This window comes from Melospiza melodia, chromosome 25 (genome assembly GCF_035770615.1).
Source record: "Melospiza melodia melodia isolate bMelMel2 chromosome 25, bMelMel2.pri, whole genome shotgun sequence".
In the NCBI taxonomy this organism is placed as follows: domain Eukaryota; kingdom Metazoa; phylum Chordata; class Aves; order Passeriformes; family Passerellidae; genus Melospiza; species Melospiza melodia.
The window spans coordinates 10,930,055-10,951,007 of NC_086218.1; the positions used below are offsets into that span (position 1 = coordinate 10,930,055).

Here is a 20,953-nt window from a genome sequence, read left to right on the forward strand (position 1 = left end):
TTTTCTGAGGATTTTGGGGAGGGGTTTCTGGGGATTTTGGGGCAGTTCTGAGGATTTTGGGGAGGGGTTTCTGGGGATTTTGGGGGGTTTGAGTTTTTGGGGCGGGGGGCGGTGTCCCCCGGCAGGTCCCCGAGTCCTCCCCGCCGCCAGGGGGCGCTGTGGCGGGCGGGCGCCGGGCGGGCGCGCGGTCGCGGCCCAGCGGAGCCCAAAGACGCGGCCCCGGCCCGGCCCGGCCCGGCCCGGCCCGCAGGTACCGGGAGGGGGGGTGGGGGAACCGGGAGGGGCCGGGCCGGGGGTCCCGCGGGGGCTGCGGGGCCGGGGCTGGGCTCTGCGGGCCGCATGTGGGGGAGTCACCGGGAGGGGGGATGCGGGGCCGGCCGGGGGGGCACCGGGGCGGCTACGGGGATGGGGAACGCTCCGGAGGCCCCACCGGGAGGGACACGGGGACGGAGGATCCTCCAGGGGTCACCGGGGGGTACACGGGGATGGGGAACCCCCGCAGGCCCCGGCAGGAGGTGACCCCAGGCAGGGCTGTCGCTGTCCCTGTCGCTGTCCCCGCCCGGCTGAGGGGGTGTCACTGCTGGCACCCCTCGGTGCAGCGACCGTGCCCTCCGTACCGGGCTCCCGGAGCCACCCCGGTGTCCCGGGCGGTGTCCGCGGCGGGGTCGCGGCCGTGTGGCCCCCCCCGGTGTGGCGGGGCCGGGGTGACGTGCGCGGCCCGGGCCTGGCGCCGCTTCCTTCCCCTTTCCTGCTGCCCCCGTGCTCCGGCTCCGCCGCTCCCCGTGGGCAGACCGGGGGTGCCGCGGGGGGCTGCGGACACCGGGGGGACCTTGGGGACGGGGGCACCGGAGGGGCTCCGGGGACCGGGAGGACTGTGGGGACGGGGCCGCTGGGGACAGCGAGGGGCGCAGAAGGGAGCGGGTCCCCAAAGCAGGAGCGAGCCCCCGAACCGGGGGTGCCTCGGCGTTGGGGTCCGTCCTCTCTCCGGGCGCCACCGAGGGGAGCTCCCCGTGCTCGGGGGTGGCTGCAGGCTCCGGAGGGTCCCCGTGTCCCGCGGCGTGACCGGAACCTCCTCCCTTCCCGTCCCGTCCCGTCCCCGCTGGGGTGGTGGCACCGTCGGCCGTGTCCCCGCAGATGCTGTTGGAGCCATGTCGGACGAGAAGCCCCCGCAGCTCGTGGATTATTTCGTGGTGGCCGGGCTGGCCGAGGGCTCGCGGGCGCTGGAGGAGGAGCAGCAGCCGCGGCCGGCGCGGCCCGGGGAGCCCATCACGGACGTGGCCGTGATCATCCGCTCGCAGGGCGAGGAGGTGCCCCAGGGCTTCACCTGCATCGAGACCAGCACGTCCGGACACCCCGTGGACCTCAACGCGGGGCTGCTCAACAACCCCCAGATGTTCCTGTGCTACAAACGGGGGCGGGACAAACCCCCCCTGATCGAGCTGGGGTGAGTGGGGGGCACCCAAATTCTGCTCTGGGTCACAGCAGCCCCGGGGAAGAGTTTGGGAAACTGGGGAAGAACCTGGAGGGGGAAGATTTTGGGAAGTTGGAAAAGAACCCAGAGGGGAAAGAGTTTGGGAAGCTGGGGAAAAACCTGCAGGGGGAAGAGTTTGGGAAGGTGGAAAAGAACCCAGAGGGGAAAGAGTTTGGGAAGCTGGGGAAAAACCTGGAGGGGGAAGAGTTTGGGAAGCTGGGGGAGAACCCAGAGAGGGAAGAGTTTGGGAAGGTGGAAAAGAACCCAGAGAGGGAAGAGTTTGGGAAGGTGGAAAAGAACCCAGAGAGGGAAGAGTTTGGGAAGCTGGGAAGGACCCCGGAGGTGCCACTGGCAGTTCCCCTCACCCCTCTCCCTGTGCTGGTGTTCGCAGGGGCCTTGGGATGAGGGAAGAGACGAGAATGTTGATGTTATGTTTCAGAAGGCTTGATTTATTATTTTATGATATATATTATATTAAAACTATACTAAAAATAATTAGGAAAAAGGATTTTTTCAGAAGGCTAGCTAGGAATAGAAAAAGAATTATAACAAAGGGTTGAACTGGCTGAGACGATCCAAACAGCTGGATTGTGATTGGCTATTAATTAGAAACAAATACATGAGATCAATCACAGATCCACTGACTGTGATTGGCCATTAATTAGAAACAATTACACGAGCCCAATCACAGGTGCGCCTGCTGCATCCCGCAGCAGCAGATAACCATAATTTACATTTTGTTCCTGGGGCCTCTCAGGAGGAGCAATCCCAAGGAAAGGATTTTTGACAAAACCCATCTGTGACCCTCCCACCCCTCAGGGTGCACTACGAGGGCAAGGACCGGCCCAAGCCGGGCTGCCAGCTGCTGGACACGACGCCCTACAGCCGCTCTGCCAACCTGGCCGCGGGCTCGCCGGGCCACCAGCGCACGTTCCTGACGTTCCGGCGCGCGGCCGAGCCGCCCGGGCACCACACGCTGGGCGTCACCGACATCTGCCTGGTGATGCCCAGCAAGGGCGAGAGCACGCCCCACACCTTCTGCCGCGTGGACAAGAACCTCAACACCAGCATGGTGGGTTTGGGGGGCGCCCCCCTCGTCCCCGCGGCGCTGCCCTGCCCGTGCTGAGCCCCAACATCCCGACCCTCCGTTGCAGTGGGGCCCCGCGCTGTTCCTGTGCTACAAGATCGCCGTGGCCAAGGACAACACGCTGGTCTACGAGGCAGGTGGGCGCCTGGCGTGGGGGTGCTGGGGGCTCACGGGGGGAGCCAGAGTTGTTTGCTGTTGTTATTATTTTTAAAAATATTTTCTGTGTCGATTAACCACCTCCAGCCAGCGTGGGGCTGATTTGGGGGAGCCCCTGGGTCTCCTCAGGGGGCTTTGGGGAGCACAAGGTGGGGCCCTTCAGGTGCCACAGCGCCACTGGGGGGGTCTTGCCAGGCTTTGGGGACTGGGGTCCCTTACTGGGAGAGGGGACAATGGGGTCCCTTACTGGGGTGACAGTGGGGTCTCTTGGGAAGTGTGATATCCCTTACTGGGGTGACACTGGGGTCTCTTGGGAAGTGTGGTGTCCCTTACTGGGGTGACACTGGGGTCTCTCACTGGGGGTTGGGGGCAGTTGTGTTTCCTTTTGGGGGGTGGTTTTGGGGAGCTGTGGGCACTCCTCTGGCTGCCCCCTCCTGGCTGGGGTGGGTGAGATGACCCGGGGGGCTGATGCCGCTGTCCGGTGTCCATGTGTCCGGCTGTCCGTGTGTCCGTGCAGGGCTGCTGAGCCGCTACCCCGAGCAGGACAGCGAGTCCTTCCCTCTGCCCGAGTCGGTGCCCGTGTTCTGCCTGCCCATGGGCGCCACCATCGAGAGCTGGCCCGTGGGCACCAAGTACCCCCTGCCCGTCTTCTCCACCTTCGTCCTCACCGGCGCCTCGGGGGACAAGGCACGGCAGGACAGGGGGCTGGGGGGTGGCACGGGGGTCCCCGGTGCCATGGGAGGGGGTGGGTGCCTGGGTGCCCTACAGCCTCGTGGGACCAGGATTGCTGTGCCAGGGGTTGCCAGGGCTGTGGGACCAGGATCCTGGGACTAGGGGTTCCCCTCCCTTGCAGGACCAGGATCCCTGTGCCAGGGGTTCCCATCCCTTGTGGGACTGGCGTCCTGGTGCCAGGGGTTCCCAGCTCTGTGGGCCTGGGATCCCAGTGCCAGGGGTTCCCATCCCTCATGATCCCTGGTGCCAGGAGTTCCCAGTGCTGTGGGAACGGGATCCTGGGACCAGCTGATCCCATCCTTCATGGGCCCAGGATCCCTGTGCCAGGGGTTCCCAGCTCTGTGACCCCAGGATCCTGGTGCCACGGGTTCCTGGCACTGTGGGATCAGTATCCTCGGTGCCAGGGGTTCCAATCCCTCATGGGACCAGGATCCCTGTGCCAGAGGTTCCCATCCCTCATGGGACTGGGATCCTGGTGCGAAGAGTTCCTGGCACTGTGGGCCCAGGATCCCTGTGCCAGGGGTTCCCATCCCTCATGGGACAGGGATCCCTGTGCCTGGGGTTCCTGGCACTGTGGGATCAGGATCCTCGGTGCCAGGGGTTCCCATCCCTCGTGGCACTGGGATCCTGGTGCGAAGAGTTCCTGGCACTGTGGGCCTGGGATCCCTGTGCCTGGGGTTCCTGGCACTGTGGGATCAGTATCCTCGGTGCCAGGGGTTCCCATCCCTCATGGGCCCAGGATCCCTGTGCCAGGGGTTCCCATCTCTCTGGCCCCAGGATCCTGGTGCCATGGGTTCCTGGCACCGCTGTCCCGGGGTCCCGGTGCCCGGGGTGCCCTGACAGCCCGGGGTGCCCGCAGGTGTACGGCGCCGCCATCCAGTTCCACGAGGCGTTTCCCCGGGAGCGGCTGTCGGAGGCGCAGGCGCTGCGCCTGGGGCTGCTCAGCGTGGTGGACCGGCGGCCGGTGCCGGGGCGCTCGCTGCACACGCGCAAGAGCATCTGCGTGCTGTCCCACTGGCCCTTCTTCGACGTCTTCCGCAAGTTCCTCATGTTCATCTACCGCTACTCCATCTCGGGCCCCCACGTGCTGCCCCTGGAGACGTGAGCGGGGTCCGGGGGGGGCTCCGGGGGGGACGGGGGCCCGCGGCCACCCCCGTGCTGACGGGGCCGCTCCGCCCGCAGGCACATCTCGCACTTCATGCACAACGTGCCCTTCCCGTCCCCGCAGCGCCCGCGCATCCTGGTGCAGGTGAGTCACCCGGGGGGGGTGACCGTGCCATCCCCATCCCATCCCGTCCCATTGTTCCCATCCCATCCCGTCCCATTGTTCCCATCCCATCCTGTCCCATTGTTCCCATCCTATCCCAGCTCAGAGCATCCCATCCCAGCCCCGTTCCCATCCCATCCCGTCCCACTGTTCCCATCCCAGCCCCATTCCCATCCCACCCCATCCAATTGATCCCGTCCCATTCCATCTCATTGATCCCATTGATCCCATCCCATCCCATTAATCTCATCCCACCCCATCCCATTGATCCCATCCCATCCCATCCCATCCCATCCCATCCCATCCCATCCCATCCCATCCCATCCCATCCCATCCCATTGATCCCATCATATCCCATCCCATCCCATCCTACCCCACCCCATCCCATCCCAGTGTGTCCCTGTGTCCCCCACCACCCTGTCCGTGTGTCCCTGCAGATGTCCCCCTATGACAGCCTGCTGCTGTGCCGGCCCGTGTCCTCCCCGCTGCCCCTCAGGTAGGGCTGGGGAATGCTGCTGTGGGGGGGCACAGGTGGGGAGGGGGCCGTGGGTGACCAGGTGATGTCCCCCCTCTCAGCGGGGCCAGTTTCCTGACGCTGCTGCAGAACCTGGGCCCTGACAACGCCGTGGCACTGCTGGTGGCCGTCCTCACCGAGCAGAAGCTGCTCATCCACTCGCTGCGCCCCGACGTCCTGACCAGCGTGGGGGAAGCCCTGGTGGCGGTGAGTGACCGCAGGGGACACCGAGGGACACCGAGGGGACGTGCCACCGTGGGGCTGGGGATTTGTGACACTGGGGATCCTGGTCCCACAGCGCTGGGGACCTGTGGCACTGGGGATCCTGTTCCCAGAGTGCTGGGGACCTGTGGCACTGGGGACTGGCAACCCTCAGCGCTGGGGACCTGTGGCACTGGGGATCCTGTTCCCAGAGTGCTGGGGACCTGTGGCACTGGGGATCCTGTTCCCAGAGTGCTGGGGACCTGTGGCACTGGGGACTGGCATCCCTCAGCACTGGGGACCTGTGACACTGGGGATCCTGGTCCCACAGTGCTGGGGACCTGTGGCACTGGGGATCCTGTTCCCAGAGTGCTGGAGACTTGTGACACTGGGGATTGCTGCCCCTCAGCACTGGAGATCCCTGTCCTGTGGTGTTGGGAGTGCTGATCCCACAGTGCTGGGGACCTGCTGTGCTGGGAGTCCTGGTCCCACAGTGCTGGGGACCTGTGGCACTGGGGACTGCCACCCCTCAGCACTGGGGACCTGTGGCACTGGGGATCCTGTTCCCAGAGTGCTGGGGACCTGTGGCACTGGGGACTACCACCCCTCAGCACTGGGGATCCTCGTCCTGTGGTGTTGGGAGCACCGATCCCACAGTGCTGAGGACCTGCCATGGAGATCTCCCTGCCGCAGTGCTGGGGACCCCCATTTTGTGCTGCTGGGCACCCCGATCCCACAGGACTGGTGATCCTGTGCCACGGGCGCTCCCGGTCCTGCAGCTCCGGAGCCCCCACCCCGCGGCGCCGGGCCCCCCATCCCGCCTGGCGGGGGCCCCGCGGCGCTGACCACCCTGTCCTGTCCCCAGATGATCTTCCCCCTGCGCTGGCAGTGCCCCTACATCCCGCTGTGCCCGCTGGCGCTGGCTGACGTGCTGTGTGCCCCCGTGCCCTTCATTGTAGGCATCCACTCCAGCTACTTCGACCTCTACGAGCCCCCCCGCGACGTCATCTTCGTCGACCTGGACACCAACACCATTTTCCAGTGAGTGTCCCCTGGGCTGGGGTGGGCAGGGGGTCCTGGGGGTGCCGGGGCTCCCGCCCTGCCCTCGTGCCTGTGTCCCCAGGAGCGAGGAGAGGAAGCTGCTGTCGCCCCGCGCGCTGCCCCGCAAGCCCTGCAAGGTGCTGCTGGCCTCGCTGCACAGCCTGTCCCAGCAGCTGGATGAGCGTGAGTGGGGGGCCTGGGGGGTCTGGGGGTCACCACATCCCCCAGCTCTGCTGTTATCATGGAATAGCCCAAACTGGGAGGGAACCACTGGGGTCAAAGACCACCGTGAATCCCCCCCTGGTTCCCCCCCAGGAGAATGCCTGGGAGCATTTCCCGAGCAGGATCAGAGCTGTGGCTTCACTCCCTCATTCCCTGGGTGTTGCTTCCCAACTGACCCCACCCTCAGGGCTCTCTGGCCGTGGGATTTGTCCGGCTGGGTGTCCCCCGTGCCAACACTCTCCCATCCGTGTCCTTGGTGCCAGCACCATCCCATCCATGTCCCCGGTGCTGACGCTGTCCAGTCTGGCTGGGCATCCCTGGTGCTGATTCTGTCCCATCCGTATCCCCGGTGCTGACACTGTCCCATCCATGTCCTTGGTGCCAGCCCTGTCCCATCCCTGTCCCCAATCCCAACCCTATCCCATCCCCGTCCCCTGTGCTGACCCTGTCCCATCCCCGTCCCCGGCGTCCCCAGTCCCAACCCTGTCCCGCGGTGTCCCCGCAGTGCTGAGCGCGCCGGGCGAGGAGGAGCCCCCGGAGCTGGTTCTGAGCGACGCGGAGGCCGCGGGGGCGCGGCGGGCGCAGCTGGAGCTGGAGGCGCGGGCGGCGTTCCTGCGCTTCATGGCCTGTGCCCTGCGCGGGTACCGCTCCTTCCTGCGGCCCATCGCGCCCGCGCCCGCCCCGGCCGGCCGCGACGCCGGCAGCCTGTTCGCCCTGCAGGGTGAGGGGGGACATGGGGACCTGGGGGGCACAGGGGGGTGTCCTGGGTGAGCTCTGTGCTGTCCTGTCTGTGATGCCGGCAGCCTGTTCGCCCTGCAGGGTGAGGGGGCACATGGGGACCTGGGGGGGACAGGGGGGTGTCCTGGGTGAGCTCTGTGCTGTCCTGTCTGTGACGCCGGCAGCCTGTTCGCCCTGCAGGGTGAGGGGGGACATGGGGAGCTGGGGGGCACATGGGGGTGCGAGAACATGAGTTCTGTGCCGTCCTGTCTGGTTCCTGCTCATCTTCATCCCATCCCATCCCATCCCTTCCTGTACATCCCATCCCATCCCATCCTATCCCATCCCATCCCATCCCATCCCATCCCATCCCATCCCATCCCATCCCATCCCATCCCATCCCATCCCATCCCATCCCATCCCATCCCATCCCATCCTATCCCATCCCATCCCATTGATCCCACCCCACCCCAATGTCCCCAATGTCCCCTCTGTGTCGCAGGGTTCCTGCGCTCCTGGGATCGGGCATACCAGCGATCCTATTGATCCCATTGATTCCACCCCAATGTGCCCAATGTCCCCTTGGTGTCCCCTCTGTGTCCCCAGGGTTCCTGCGCTCCCAGGATCAGGCGTACGAGCGATCCCATTGATCTCATTGATCCCATTGATCCCACCCCAATGTGCCCAATGTCCCCCTTGGTGTCCCCTCTGTGTCCCCAGGGTTCCTGCGCTCCCGGGATCGGGCGTACCAGCGTTTCTACGGGCAGCTGCTGCGCACGCAGCTCTTCACGCAGTTCATCGAGGACTGCTCCTTCGCCAGCGACCGCGAGCCCTGCCTCGAGTTCTTCGACACCTGCGTCGACAAGGTGCGTCCCCGTGTGTCCCCGTGCGTCCCTTGTGTGTCCCTGTGTCCCCTCCATGTGTCCCTGTGTCCCCTCCGTGTGTCCCTGTGCGTCCCTTGTGTGTCCCTTTGTCCCCTCCATGTGTCCCTGTGTCCCCTCCGTGTGTCCCTGTGTCCCCACCATCCCCCTGCTGACCCCACCACCTGTCCCCAGGTGCAGGTGGACCTGGAGAAGCCCGAGGACACGCCCCTGATGGAGCTGGACGACCCCCGAGGTGGGGAGCACACGGTGTTCATCACCCCCCCCGAGCAGCCGGCGGGGCCCGACGGGGCCGAGCCCCCCGCCTGCTACAGGTGAGACCCCCAGGACCCTCCCCTGTGCCCCTTCCCAAACACCCTCACCTGTGCCCCCCCCCGACCCAGGTATGACAGGTGCCCCTCACCTGTGCCCCCCAGGTATGACAGGTGCCCCTCACCTGTGCCCCCCAGGTATGACGGGTTCCCCTCACCTGTGCCCCCCCAGGTATGACGGGTTCCCCTCACCTGTGCCCCCCAGGTATGACAGGTGCCCCTCACCTGTGCCCCCATCCCCAGGTATGACAGGTGCCCCTCACCTGTGCCCCCCAGGTATGACAGGTGCCCCTCACCTGTGCCCCCCAGGTATGATGGGTTCCCCTCACCTGTGCCCCCCAGGTATGACAGGTGCCCCTCACCTGTGCCCCCATCCCCAGGTATGACGGGTTCCCCTCACCTGTGCCCCCCAGGTATGACGGGTTCCCCACGCTGCGCCCAGAGCTGCTGGAGCCCCCCCGGGACCCTCTGGTGGCTCAGCTGTGCCAGGCCAGGAGCAGCGCCCCGAGCAGCCCCGCCCCGCGGCGCACCAAGCAGGTGAGGGGCACACCTGGGACACCTGGGCACGAGGGGACAGCACCTGGGCACACCTGGGACAGCTGGGCAGGTGGGACAGCACCTGCTAAGTGTCCTGTGAGCTGTGGCACCTGGACAGGTGCCCAGATGGCACAACGCTCTCACAGGTGTCCCTGAGCTGTGCCACCTGTCCAGGTGCCCGCCCGGGCACGGCGCTGAGCGGCTCAGCCCCGTTCCCTGACTGTCCCTCGGTGTCCCCAGGAGATGAAGGTGGCCCAGCGCGTGGCACAGAAGTCGTCGGCGGTGCCCGAGCTGTGGGCACGGTGCCTGCTGGGGCACTGCTACGGGCTCTGGTTCCTGTACCTGCCCACGCAGGTGCGCGCCGCCCCCGCCAAGCTGCGGGCGCTGCAGCTGGCCTACGACGTGCTGCGCAAGATGGAGCAGCACAAGGTGGTGCTGCCCGACGAGGTGGGTCGGGGTCTGTTCCAGAACCTTCTGGGGAAGCGGGGAGATGGGGTGGGGGGGGCTGAGGGGGCTGAGGGGAACGGGAAATGGCGGCCAGTGTCCGGTGCTGGGTCCGGTGCTGTGTCCAGGGCTGTGTCCATTGTCCAGGGCTGTGTCCAGTGCTGTGTCCAGTGTCCAGGGCTGTGTCCAGTGTCCAGTGCTGGGTCCAGGGCTGTGTCCAGTGTCCAGTGCTGGGTCCAGGGCTGTGTCCAGTGTCCAGGGCTGTGTCCAGTGTCCAGTGCTGGGTCCAGGGCTGTGTCCAGTGTCCAGGGCTGTGTCCAGTGTCCAGTGCTGGGTCCAGGGCTGTGTCCAGTGTCCAGGGCTGTGTCCAGTGTCCAGTGCTGGGTCCAGGGCTGTGTCCAGTGTCCAGGGCTGTGTCCAGGGCTGTGTCCAGTGCTGTGGTCAGTGTCCAGGGCTGTGTCCAGTGTCCAGTGCTGTGTCCAGTGTCCAGTGCTGTGTCCAGGGCTGGGTCCAGTGTCCAGGGCTGTGTCCAGTGTCCAGGGCTGTGTCCAGTGTCCAGTGCTGGGTCCAGGGCTGTGTCCAGTGTCCAGGGCTGTGTCCAGGGCTGTGTGCAGGGCTGTGTCCAGTGTCCAGGGCTGTGTCCAGGGCTGTGTCCAGTGTCCAGGGCTGTGTCCAGGGCTGTGTCCAGGGCTGGGTCCAGTGTCCAGTGCTGGGTCCAGGGCTGTGATCAGTGTCCAGGGCTGTGTCCAGGGCTGGGTCCAGTGTCCAGGGCTGTGTCCAGGGCTGTGATCAGTGTCCAGGGCTGTGTCCAGGGCTGGGTCCAGTGTCCAGGGCTGGGTCCAGTGTCCAGGGCTGTGGTCAGTGCTGTGTCCAGTTCTCAGGCCAGGAGGGACGTGCAGGGGCTGGAGCAGCAGGAGGAGGGAATGGAGAAGCCCTGAGGGAGCTGGGAAGGGGCTCAGCCCTTTTCAGGGGCACCTTGTGGCTCTGCATTGCTGCCAGCAGGGGACAGGGTCAGACGCTGCTCGCAGGGGACAGGGACAGGACGAGAGGCTCTTTCCCACCCTGTGGCACTCTGCAGGGGTGCCCAGGTGCCCCCCGTGGTGATGTTGGGGTGCCCCCCAGGTGTGCTACCGCATCCTGATGCAGCTGTGCGGGCAGTACGGCGAGCCCGTGCTGTCCGTGCGCGTCCTGCTGGAGATGAAGCGCGCCGGCATCGTCCCCAACACCGTCACCTACGGCTACTACAACAAGGTGACGCCCAGGGGACCCTCTGGGGTGGGTGGGGGTCCCGAGGGTCTCCTGACCCCCCCCCCTGTGCCCCCCGGCAGGCGGTGCTGGAGAGCAAATGGCCGGCGGGGACGCAGGGCGGGCGGCTGCGCTGGGCCAAGCTCAGGAACGTGGTGCTGGGGGCGGCGCAGTTCCGGCAGCCCCTGAGGCAGCGGCAGCGGCAGCGAGCGGCCGGAGACCCCCCCGGTGAGGGCACGGGGCGGATCGGGACCCCGCTCACACCCCCTGGTGCCCCTGTGGGCGATTGAGCCCCTCCGAGCATCTCCAGGGCTTGGGGTGATTGTCCCCTGTCCCCTCCTGCCACCTCCCTGGGGTGGGGGGGGAGTTATGGGGGTCAGGGGGGGGTCTCATTGACACCCCCTTGTCCCCCTCATGTGACTGAGACCCCCCAGCCCACCCACTCACACCCCCTGATTCAGCCCCTCTGAGCATCTCCGGGGCACGGGGGAGGTCCTGGCGATCGTCCCTGGTCACCTTCTGCCACCTCCCTGTGTTGGGGGGGGGGGTATTATTGGCCCCATTGACGCCCCCTTGTCCCCTCCTTAGGGCACTGAGCCCTCCCAGGTGCGGGGCCCGCTGTCCCTGACCCCTCTGTCCTGTCCCCCCCCATGGATGGGGATTCTGTCCCTGACCCCTCTGTCCTGTCCCCCCCAGGTGTGGGGCCCGCTGTCCCTGACCCCTCTGTCCCGTCCCCCCCCAGGTGACCGCGCCGCCGCCGCCCCGCGCCCCCCGCTGCACCGCCAGACCACCTGGGCCGGGCGGAGCCTCCGGGACGCGGTGCCGGCGCCGCGGCTCGTCAAGAGCGGCAGCCTCAGTTTCCCCGCCCGCAGCGAGGGGGGGGGCGCGGCCCGGGAGGGGCCCGGGGAGCCCCCCCTGCTCCCGGTGACCCCCACGCCGCCCGCCCCCCGCCGCGCCCCCGGTTCGGCCGACGGGAGCCTCTCGGACATCGCCACCGACGACAGCGGCGGCGACGAGGGGCCCGGGGGGGGTCCCGGTGGTGCCGGTGGTGCCGGGGGGGTGACCCCGCGCCGGGGCCTGGCGGCCAAGCTGCAGCAGCTGCTGTCCCCCGGTAAGCGCCCCCCGCGGCCCTCGGAGCCCCCCCGGGATGCCGGGGGCCGCCGGGGGTCGGAGCAGCGGGACGGGGACCCCCCCCCGCCCCCCCGGTCACGGCGCAGCCCCGGCGGGACCCTGCTGCGGCCCCGGGAGCGGCCCGAGTCCACGGCCTCCGAGGTACCGCGCGCAGCTGTCCTGTCTGTCCGTCTGGCCGTCTATTAGTCTGTCCGTCTGTCTGTTAGTCTGTCCTGTCTGTCCATCCGTCTGTCCATCTTTCTGTCTGCCTGTCCATCCGTCTGTCTGTCCATCCGTCTGTGTGTCCGTCTGTGTGTCCATCTGCCTGTCTGTCCATGTGCCTGTCCGTCTGTCCGTCCGTCTGTCTGTGCGTCGGTCTGTCCGTCTGTTAGTCTGTCCTGTCTGTCCATCCGTCTGTCCATCTATCTGTTTGTCTGTCCGCCCGCCCGTCTGTCCGTCCGTCCGTCTGTCTGTCCATCTTTCTGTCTGCCCGTCCGTCCGCCTGTGTGTCTGTCCATCCGTCCGTCTGTCTGTCCGTCTTTGTGTCTGTCCATCCGTCTGCCCGTCTGTCTGTCCATCCGTCCATCCGTTTGTGTGTCCATCTGCCTGTCTGTCCATGTGCCTGTCCGTCTGTCCGTCCGTCCGTCCGTCCGCCCCGCTGACCCCCGTGTGTCCCCTGTCCCCCCCCTGGCAGAGCTCGGTGTCGCTGGGCAGTGAGCTGGACCTGTCCGATGCCTCGGGGGGCAGCGGGGGCGGCGCCCCCAAAGCCCCCGGGGAGCCCTGCACGGATGGGGGGCCGGGCACGGAGCCCCCCGGCCTGGAGGTGGGAAATGGGGGGGTGGGAAATGCGGGGGGCAGAGAGATGGGGTTGGGGGGCACGGGAGTGGGGGCAGAGCTCAGGTTTGGGGGGCAGAGCTGGGTTTGGAGGGGGCACAGCTCGGGTTTGGGGACACAGCTGAGATTTGGGGGGGGGCAGAGCTGAAATCTGGGGACAGAGCTCAGGTTTGGGGTTTGGGGGGCAGATTTGGGGTTTGGGGGGCAGAGCTGAGGTTTGGGGTGCACAGGACTTGGGGGGGGCTGAGATTTGGGGGGCAGAGCCCAGGTTTGGGGTGCAGATGTGTGCTTTGGAGGGCAGATCTGGGTTTTGGGGGGCACAGCTGTGGTTTGGGGGGCAGGTCTGGGTTTTGGGGGGCAGATCTCAGGTTTAGGGGGGCAGATCTGAGGTTTAGGGGGGCAGAGCCGTGCTTTGGGCTCAGGCTGGCCCGTGCCCAGGTGCTGCTGTCGAGCTGCTCGCGCTGCCCGGGCTGCGCCGCGCTGGTGTTCGACGAGGAGCTCATGGCCGGCTGGACCTCGGACGACTCCAACCTCAACACCTCGTGCCCCTTCTGCAGCCGCTCCTTCGTGCCCTTCCTGAGCATCGAGATCCGCGACCTCCGCCGGCCGCCCAGGTGACACACCTGGGTGACAACCCGGGGACACACCTGGGATACACCTGGGACACACCTGGGATAGCCCAGGGACAGCCCTGGGACACACCTGGGACACACCTGGGACAGCCCAGGGACACACCTGGGACACACCTGGGACACACCTGGGGACAGCCCTGGGACAGCCCGGGGACACACCTGGGACACACCTGGGGACACACCTGGGACACACCTGGGGACAGCCCTGGGACAGCCCTGGGGACACACCTGGGACACACCTGGGACACACCTGGGACAGCCCAGGGACACGCCTGGGACACACCTGGGACACACCTGGGGACAGCCCTGGGACAGCCCGGGGACACACCTGGGACACTCCTGGGACAGCCCGGGGACACACCTGGGGACAGCCCGGGGACACGCCCGGGGACACACCTGGGACACACCTGGGGACACACCTGGGACAGCCCTGGGACACACCTGGGACACTCCTGGGACAGCCCGGGGACACACCTGGGACAGCCCTGGGGACACACCTGGGACACACCCGGGGACACACCTGGGACAGCCCAGGGACACACCTGGGACACACCTGGGACGGCCCAGGGACACGCCCGGGGACCCCTCACTGCCCTCCCGATGTCCCCAAGGTGCCATCCCAGGACACCCCCAGACGTTCTCAGGGAGCCCCTCAGGTGCCACCTCTGGGGAACCCCCAGGACCCCCCCAGATAACCTGAGGGACCCCCACTGCCCTCCTGATGTCACCAAGGTGTTCCCGGGTGCCACCTCTGGGGAACCCCCCCCAGGACCGCCCCAGACGCCCTCAGGGACCCCCATCCTCTCTGGGGACACTCTGGGGTCCCGCTGCCCCCCCCCCCCCCCCCGTGTCGCCAAAGTGTCCTGAGGTGCCACCACTGGGGGTCCCCAGTGTCCCCCTGCCCTCCCCATGTCCCCCAGTGTCCCCCCCAATCCCCCTCTTTGCTCCCCACCGTTCCCCCCTGTCCATTCACCCTTTGGGGGTCCCCCGGTGCCCCCCATCACCGTGACCCCCCCCGTGTGTCCCGCAGCCCCCCCCCGGTGCCCCCCTCCCCACAGGGGCCGGTGCTGAGCGACCGCCGGCGCTGCCTGGAGCTGGACGGGACCCCCGGGACCCCCGGGACCCCCGGGCTGTGCAACGGCTGCGCCGAGACCCCGGTAACGGGGGGCTGGGAATGGGGGGCTGGGAATTGGGGGGGGTCCTTCTCTCATCCCTGAAATTGGGGTTTGGGACAGTCCCATTTAGGATTTGGGGTCTCTGGGGGTGCTTTGGTGGTTCTGGGCTGGGCAGGGGGTCCCAAATGTTTCTCACCCAATTCCCAGGTCCTGGTGCGTTCCAGGGCAGGGCAGGGCAGGGCAGGGGGTGTCCCCCTGCTCTAATTTGGGGGCCCCAATCCTGTCTCCCTCTCTAATTTGGGGGTCCCAATCGTGTCGTCCCCCCCCATTCCAGGGCAGGGCAGGGGACGTCTCCCAACTCTAATTTGGGGGTCCCCTTCATTGCCAGGTCCTGGTCCATCCCAGGGCAGGGGGTGTCCCTCCCCCCTAATTTGGGGGTCCCAAACGTGTTCCCCCCCCCCATTCCCAGTTCCCTGTGTGTTCCAGGGCTGGGCAGGGCTTGTTCCCCTCCCCTAATTCAGGGGTCCCAATCGTGTTCCCCCCAATTCTCAGGCCCCAGGGCATTGCAGGGTGGGGCGGGAGGTGTCCATCCCCTCGAGGTCGGGGTCCCCATCGTGTCCCCCCCTCTTTGCAGCCCATTCCCAGTTCCTGGTGCCTTCCAGGGCAGGGCAGGGGGTGTCCATGCCCCCTAATCTGAGGGTCCCCATCGTGTCCCCCTCCCCTAACTCGGTGTCCCCACGGTGTCCCCCCCCTTTGCAGCCGCCCTGGCGCCGGGAGCGCGTGGCCTTTGCGTACCTGTGCCCGCTGGTGCTGCGCAAGGAGCTCGAGAGCCTGGTGGAGAACGAGGGCGGGGAGCTGCTGGCGCGCCCCGAGCTGGTGGACAAGCACCCCATCATCTTCTGGAACCTTCTGTGGTTCTTCCAGCGCCTGGCGCTGCCCAGCCAGCTGCCCCTGCTGCTGCTGGGCTCGCAGCACGCGCCCCCCGACCCTCAGGTGAGTTTGGGGGGCTGGGGAGCGGTCTGGGGGAGTTTCGTGGTGGTGCTGAGGCCCCTAACCCTGTCCTGAGTGCCCCAACCCTGTCCTGAGCCCCCCAGTCTGTCCTGAGCCCCCCCAACCCTGTCCTGCAGTCTTGTTGGGCTCCCAGCACGGCCCCCGAGAGCCCCAAGTGGGTTTGGGGGCTTTGGGGGTCCTTCACCACCACAATTTGGGGGTGCCCTCCCGTTCCCAGGGCTGGGCAGGAGCTCCCTCACCAGCACAATTTGGGGGTCCCGCAGTTCTGGGGTCTGGGGGGGTTTGGTGGTGCTGAGCCCCCCCAACCTGCGCTGCAGCCCTGCTGGGCTCCCAGCACGGCCCCCCAGACCCCGAGGTGGGTTTGGGGGTCTCTGGGGGGTCTCTGGGGGGTCCCTGGTGGTGCTGAGCCCCCTGCCCGCCCCGCAGCCCCCCGAGCCGTCGCGGGTCCGTGTGAGGCTGCTGTGGGATGTGCTGAGCCCCGACCCCGAGAGCTGCCCCCCGCTCTACGTGATCTGGAGGCTGCACAGTGAGAAAGGGGCTGGGGTTGGGGATTTGGGGTGTGGGATGGGGGATTGGGGTGTGGGATTGGGGATTTGGGGTGTGGGATTGGGGGATTTGGGGGATTGGGGGATTGGGGTGTGGGATTGGGGGATTGGGGTGTGGGATTGGGGGTGTGGGATTGGGGATTGGGGGTGTGGGATTGGGGGATTTGGGGGATTGGGGGATTGGGGTGTGGGATTGGGGGATTGGGGTGTGGGATTGGGGATTTGGGGTGTGGGATTGGGGGATTGGGGGTGTGGGATTGGGGGATTGGGGATTGGGGGATTGGGGATTGGGGGATTGGGGGATTGGGGTGTGGGATTGGGGATTTGGGGTGTGGGATTGGGGGATTTGGGATATGGGATTGGGGATTGGGGGATTGGGGATTGGGGGATTGGGGTGTGGGATTCAGGGATTGGGATATGGGATTTGGGGTGTGGGATTGGGGATTTGGGGTGGGGGATTGGGGATTGGGGTGTGGGATTGGGGATTTGGGGTGTGGGATTGGGGATTTGCGGTGTGGGATTCAGGGATTGGGATATGGGATTTGGGGTGTGGGATTGGGGATTAGGGGTGTGGGATTGGGGGATTTGGGGGATTGGGGATTTGGGGTGTGGGATTGGGGATAGGGGAATGGGGATTGGGGGATTGGGGTGTGGGATTCAGGGATTGGGATTGGGGATTTGGGGTGTGGGATTGGAGGATTGGGATATGGGATAACGGATTGGGAGTGTGGGATTGGGGATGGGGATATGGGATTGGGACTTGGGATATGGGGATATGAGATTTGGGGGTGTGGAATTGGGGATTTGGGGTGTGGAGATATGGGATTGGGGCATTGGGGGATTGCGATATGGGATTAGGAATGGGAATATGGGACTGGGGATATGGGAATAGGGGTATGGGATTGGGCTGTGGGATTTGGGGATGTGGGAGTGGGATTTGGGATATGGGGATATGGGAAGGGGGATGAGGGTATGGGAGTGGGGGTATGGGATTGGGGACAAGGGAATGGGGATATGGAAATGGGGGTATGGGACTGGGGATATGGGATTGGGGACGTGGAGATATGGAATTAGGGATGAGAGATTGGGGATATGGAAATGGGGGTGTGGGACTGGGGATATGGGATTGGGAGATGTGGGGATGGGGAACACGGGGTATGGAAGGAATTGAGGAATGGCCAAGAGCAAAGAGTGGGATCGGGGACACCTTGGGGCCACTCTGGGCTCACCTTTGGGGTCCCCAGGTGGCATCCCAGGGGATTTGGGGACGCTGGGGTCCCCAGGTGTAATCCCAGGGGATTTGGGGACACTGGGGTGACGTTTTGGGGTCCCCAGGTAGCATCCCCCCCCGGCTGCACCCCTGGGGCCCCCCGGCCCGCCCGTTCTCGCTGCCCTTCCTGGAGGCCCTGCTGAGCCACGTGGGGCTCAACGAGGTGCACAAAGCCATCGGGCTGTTCCTGGAGACCCTGGCAGACCCCGAGGCCCCCCAGACCCTGCACAGGTACGGACAGACCCCAAATACCCAAAATCCCCCCAAATTCCCCCCAAAATCCCCCCATCCTGGAGACCCTGGCGGCCCCCGGGGCCCCCCAGACCCTGCACAGGTACGGACAGACCCCAAATACCCCAAAATTCCCCCCAAAATCCCCCCATCCTGGAGACCCTGGCGGCCCCCGGAGCCCCCCAGACCCTGCACAGGTACGGACAGACCCCAAATACCCCAAATACCCAAAATCCCCCCAAAATCCCCCCAAAATCCACCCATCCTGGAGACCCTGGCGGCCCCCGAGGCCCCCCAGACCCTGCACAGGTACGGACAGACCCCAAATACCCAAAATCCCCCAAAATCCCCCCAAAATCCCCCCAAAATCCACCCATCCTGGAGACCCTGGCGGCCCCCGGAGCCCCCCAGACCCTGGACAGGTACGGACAGACCCCAAATATCCCAAAATCCCCTCAAGTTCCACCCAAATCCGACCCAACTTCCTCCAAAATCATCCCCAATACCCCCAAATCCCCCCCAAATCCCCCCTGTCCCCCCTGCAGGAGCATTTACCGGGAGCTGCTGTTCCTGACGCTGGCGGCGCTGGGCCGGGAGCACACGGACATCGGTACAGGGGGACATGGGGGGCTCAGGGGGGCCCTGGGGGGACATGGGGGGCTCAGGGGTCCGGGGGGAGCCGAGGGGTGGCCCTGGGGGTCTCAGGGGCACCTTGGGGGTGTTGGGGGCTAAGGGGGACAAAGGGAGGGGGCTCAGAAGGGTGGGGGGTGGCACAGAGGGACACGATGGGTGTAGGGGGCTCAGAGGGGGACACTGGGGGTCTCGGGGGGCTCAGGGTGTGTTTGGGGGGGCACACCGGGGCTCCCGGGGTGTCCGTTCTGACCGCTCCCCGTGCCCCCCCAGCCGCCTTTGACCGCCGGTACCGTTCGGCGCTGGCCAAGCTGGGCGGGGCCCCGGGCCGGGACGAGCTGCGGCGGCGGCGGGCGCAGCCCCCGAGTGCGCGAGCGAGCGAGTGCCGCCGGTGCTTCGGGGCGCCCCCCGAGTGCTGAGGGACCCCCGGAACCGGGAACCCCCCCCGAGTGCCGCCGGTGCTTCGGGGCGCCCCCCGAGTGCTGAGGGACCCCCGGAACCGGGAACCCCCCCCGAGTGCCGCCGGTGCTTCGGGGCGCCCCCCGAGTGCTGAGGGACCCCCGGGACCGGGACAGGACCGGGAACCCCCCCGGGAACATCCCCTGAGTGCTGAGAGACCCCCGGGACAGGGGGACCCCGGGAACCCCTCAGGAGGAGATAGGAATGACCCCCCCCAGGGCACCCCCAAAGGGTTGAGGGGGGGGGGGGCTGAGGTGAGGAAGGGACCCCCAGGACCCTTCCTCAAATACTCCAGGGTGGGGAAGGGAACCCCCTCAAATGCTCCAGGGACCCCCCAGGACCCCCCTAAAATGCTCCAGGGTCCCCCAGGATCACCCTCAAATCCTTTAGGGTGGGGAAAGGACCCCCCAGGAACCCCTTAAATACTCCAGGATGGGGAGAAAAGACCCTCAGGAACCCCCTCAAATGCTCCAGGAAGGACAAGGGACCCCCAGGACCCCCCTCAAATGCTCCAGGGTGGGGAGAAAGGACCCCCGGCCCCCCCAGGCTCACGACGGGTTTTCTATGTCAGTATTAATATATTTTTATTTATTTATTCAGCCTCCCCCAGAGTGAGAGCGCGGGTGGGACGGGCAGGGACGGCTCTGGGGAGGTTCCCCATCCTCATTTCTGTCCCGAGGGGGTTCGGGGGTGCCAGGGCAGCTGGGGGGGCGCTGGGTTTGTGCCCCCCGGGGGATTTGGGGCCATTGGGGGGTTCGGTGGCCATTGGGGGGGGGGTTCGGGGCCGCCCCCTCCCCTCGCACTGTGCAATAGCAGCCCCCGCCCCAGGGGCCTGTAAATAAAAGCTGCTGCGGTATTTTCCTCGCTGGCTCCGGGATCATTTTTATTTACCGGGGGGGTTTGAGGGTGCGGAGCCCCCTGAGGGGAGTGAGGCCGGCTCCGCCATCTTGGACCCTGGCGCTGCCCTCAGGCCGCCATCTTGGATCCGGGCACGGGCCATGAGGCCTCGCGAGCACCGAGCTCCGCTCGCTGCGGCCCCGCCGGGCATTGGAGGGCTCTGCCCGCTGTCCCCAGAACCGGGATCTCCTCCCCGGAGCCACCGCGGCCTCGCAGCGGCGCCACGTGCGGAGGAACCGGGCCGGTGCTGGGCCCGGGGCCGGTACGGCGGCTGGGAGGGGACAAAACTCCGCGGCGCGCCGGGGGAGAAGTCGCGCGCCGCCACCGCGCGCCGCCGGCAGTACCCGGATGTTCAGGCTCGGGGACCCATTAAAGGCGCCCCGCGGGGAAGCTCGGCGCGTTCCCATTGGTGCAGCGCGACGTCAATCATTGCTGAGACATCCAGTGAAAGCTGGCAGGCGGGATAAGAGAGGATCGCAGCGATTCCATTGGTGAGATCTCGTGCCAGTCTGCACGCCGCACCAATGGGCGTCGCGGCTGGGGTCGGGAGGCGGGGCGGGCGCGGCGGCGGCGGCGGCCAATCAGCGGCATTGTTTGTGGTGGTGCCGGTTGCGCTCGGCGGCGGCCGCGTCTGCTCCGCCCGCCCGGCCCGGGACCCCCGGGACCGCCCGGGACCCGCCGGCATCCGCCGGCAGCCACCGGGAACCGTCCGGAACCCACCGGGAACCGCCGGGAACCCGCCGAGACCCCCCGCGACCCCCGAGCCAGGTGAGGCCCGCGGGGGCGGCGGGGCCGGGCCCGGCGGGGGCGGGGCAGGGCCTGGCTGGGGGGGGGGGGGCGAGAACCGGGGCTGAGGGGGATTTTGGGGGGTCAGGCGGATTTTGGGGGGCTGAGAGTGGATTTTTTGGGGGGGCTCAGGGGGATTTTGGGGGCTGAGGGCAGCAGGCAGAGCCCGAGGGGTTGGGCGGCGGCGGAGCTCGGATTTGGGGGAGCAGAGCTCGGATTTGGGGGAGCAGCGCACAGGGATTTTGGGGGGCAAAGCTGAGGGATTTTAGGAAGCAGAGCTCAGATGTGGGGGAGCAAAGCCCAAGGATTTTGGGGAGCAGAGCACAGGGATTTGGGAGTGCGGAGCTGAGGGATTTGGGGGAGCAGAGCTGAGGGATTTTGGGGGAGCAGAGCTCAGATTTTGGGGAGCAGGGCTCAGGGATTCTGGGGAGCAGAGCTCAGATTTTGCAGGGCAGAGCTGGGGGATTTTGGGGGATAGAGCTGAGGGATATTGGGGAGCAGAGCTCAGATTTAGGGGAGCAGAGCCAGGAATTTTTGGGGAGCAGAGCTCAGGGATTTTGGGGAGCAGAGCTCAGGGATTTTGGGAGTGCGGAGCTCAGGAATTTTA

At 66.7% G+C, this 20,953-nt stretch overlaps 1 protein-coding gene across 1 annotated transcript; it reads left to right on the forward strand.

The window, feature by feature from the left end:
• The first annotated feature begins 1,000 nt into the window (after positions 1–1,000).
• On the forward strand, positions 1,001–19,399 carry DENND4B (DENN domain containing 4B). Its single transcript, XM_063176655.1, has 26 exons — positions 1,001–1,444; positions 2,291–2,543; positions 2,626–2,695; positions 3,232–3,401; positions 4,306–4,547; positions 4,629–4,695; positions 5,151–5,209; positions 5,290–5,434; positions 6,294–6,469; positions 6,552–6,652; positions 7,197–7,412; positions 8,129–8,274; positions 8,464–8,603; positions 9,014–9,137; positions 9,378–9,584; positions 10,704–10,832; positions 10,910–11,054; positions 11,569–12,098; positions 12,631–12,759; positions 13,209–13,384; positions 14,433–14,559; positions 15,277–15,510; positions 15,955–16,054; positions 17,409–17,574; positions 18,120–18,184; positions 18,478–19,399. The coding sequence occupies exons 1-26, from the start codon at positions 1,149–1,151 to the stop codon at positions 18,621–18,623; spliced, it is 4,359 nt and encodes a 1,452-aa protein (XP_063032725.1). The 5' UTR covers positions 1,001–1,148; the 3' UTR covers positions 18,624–19,399.
• Positions 19,400–20,953: the final 1,554 nt, after the last annotated feature.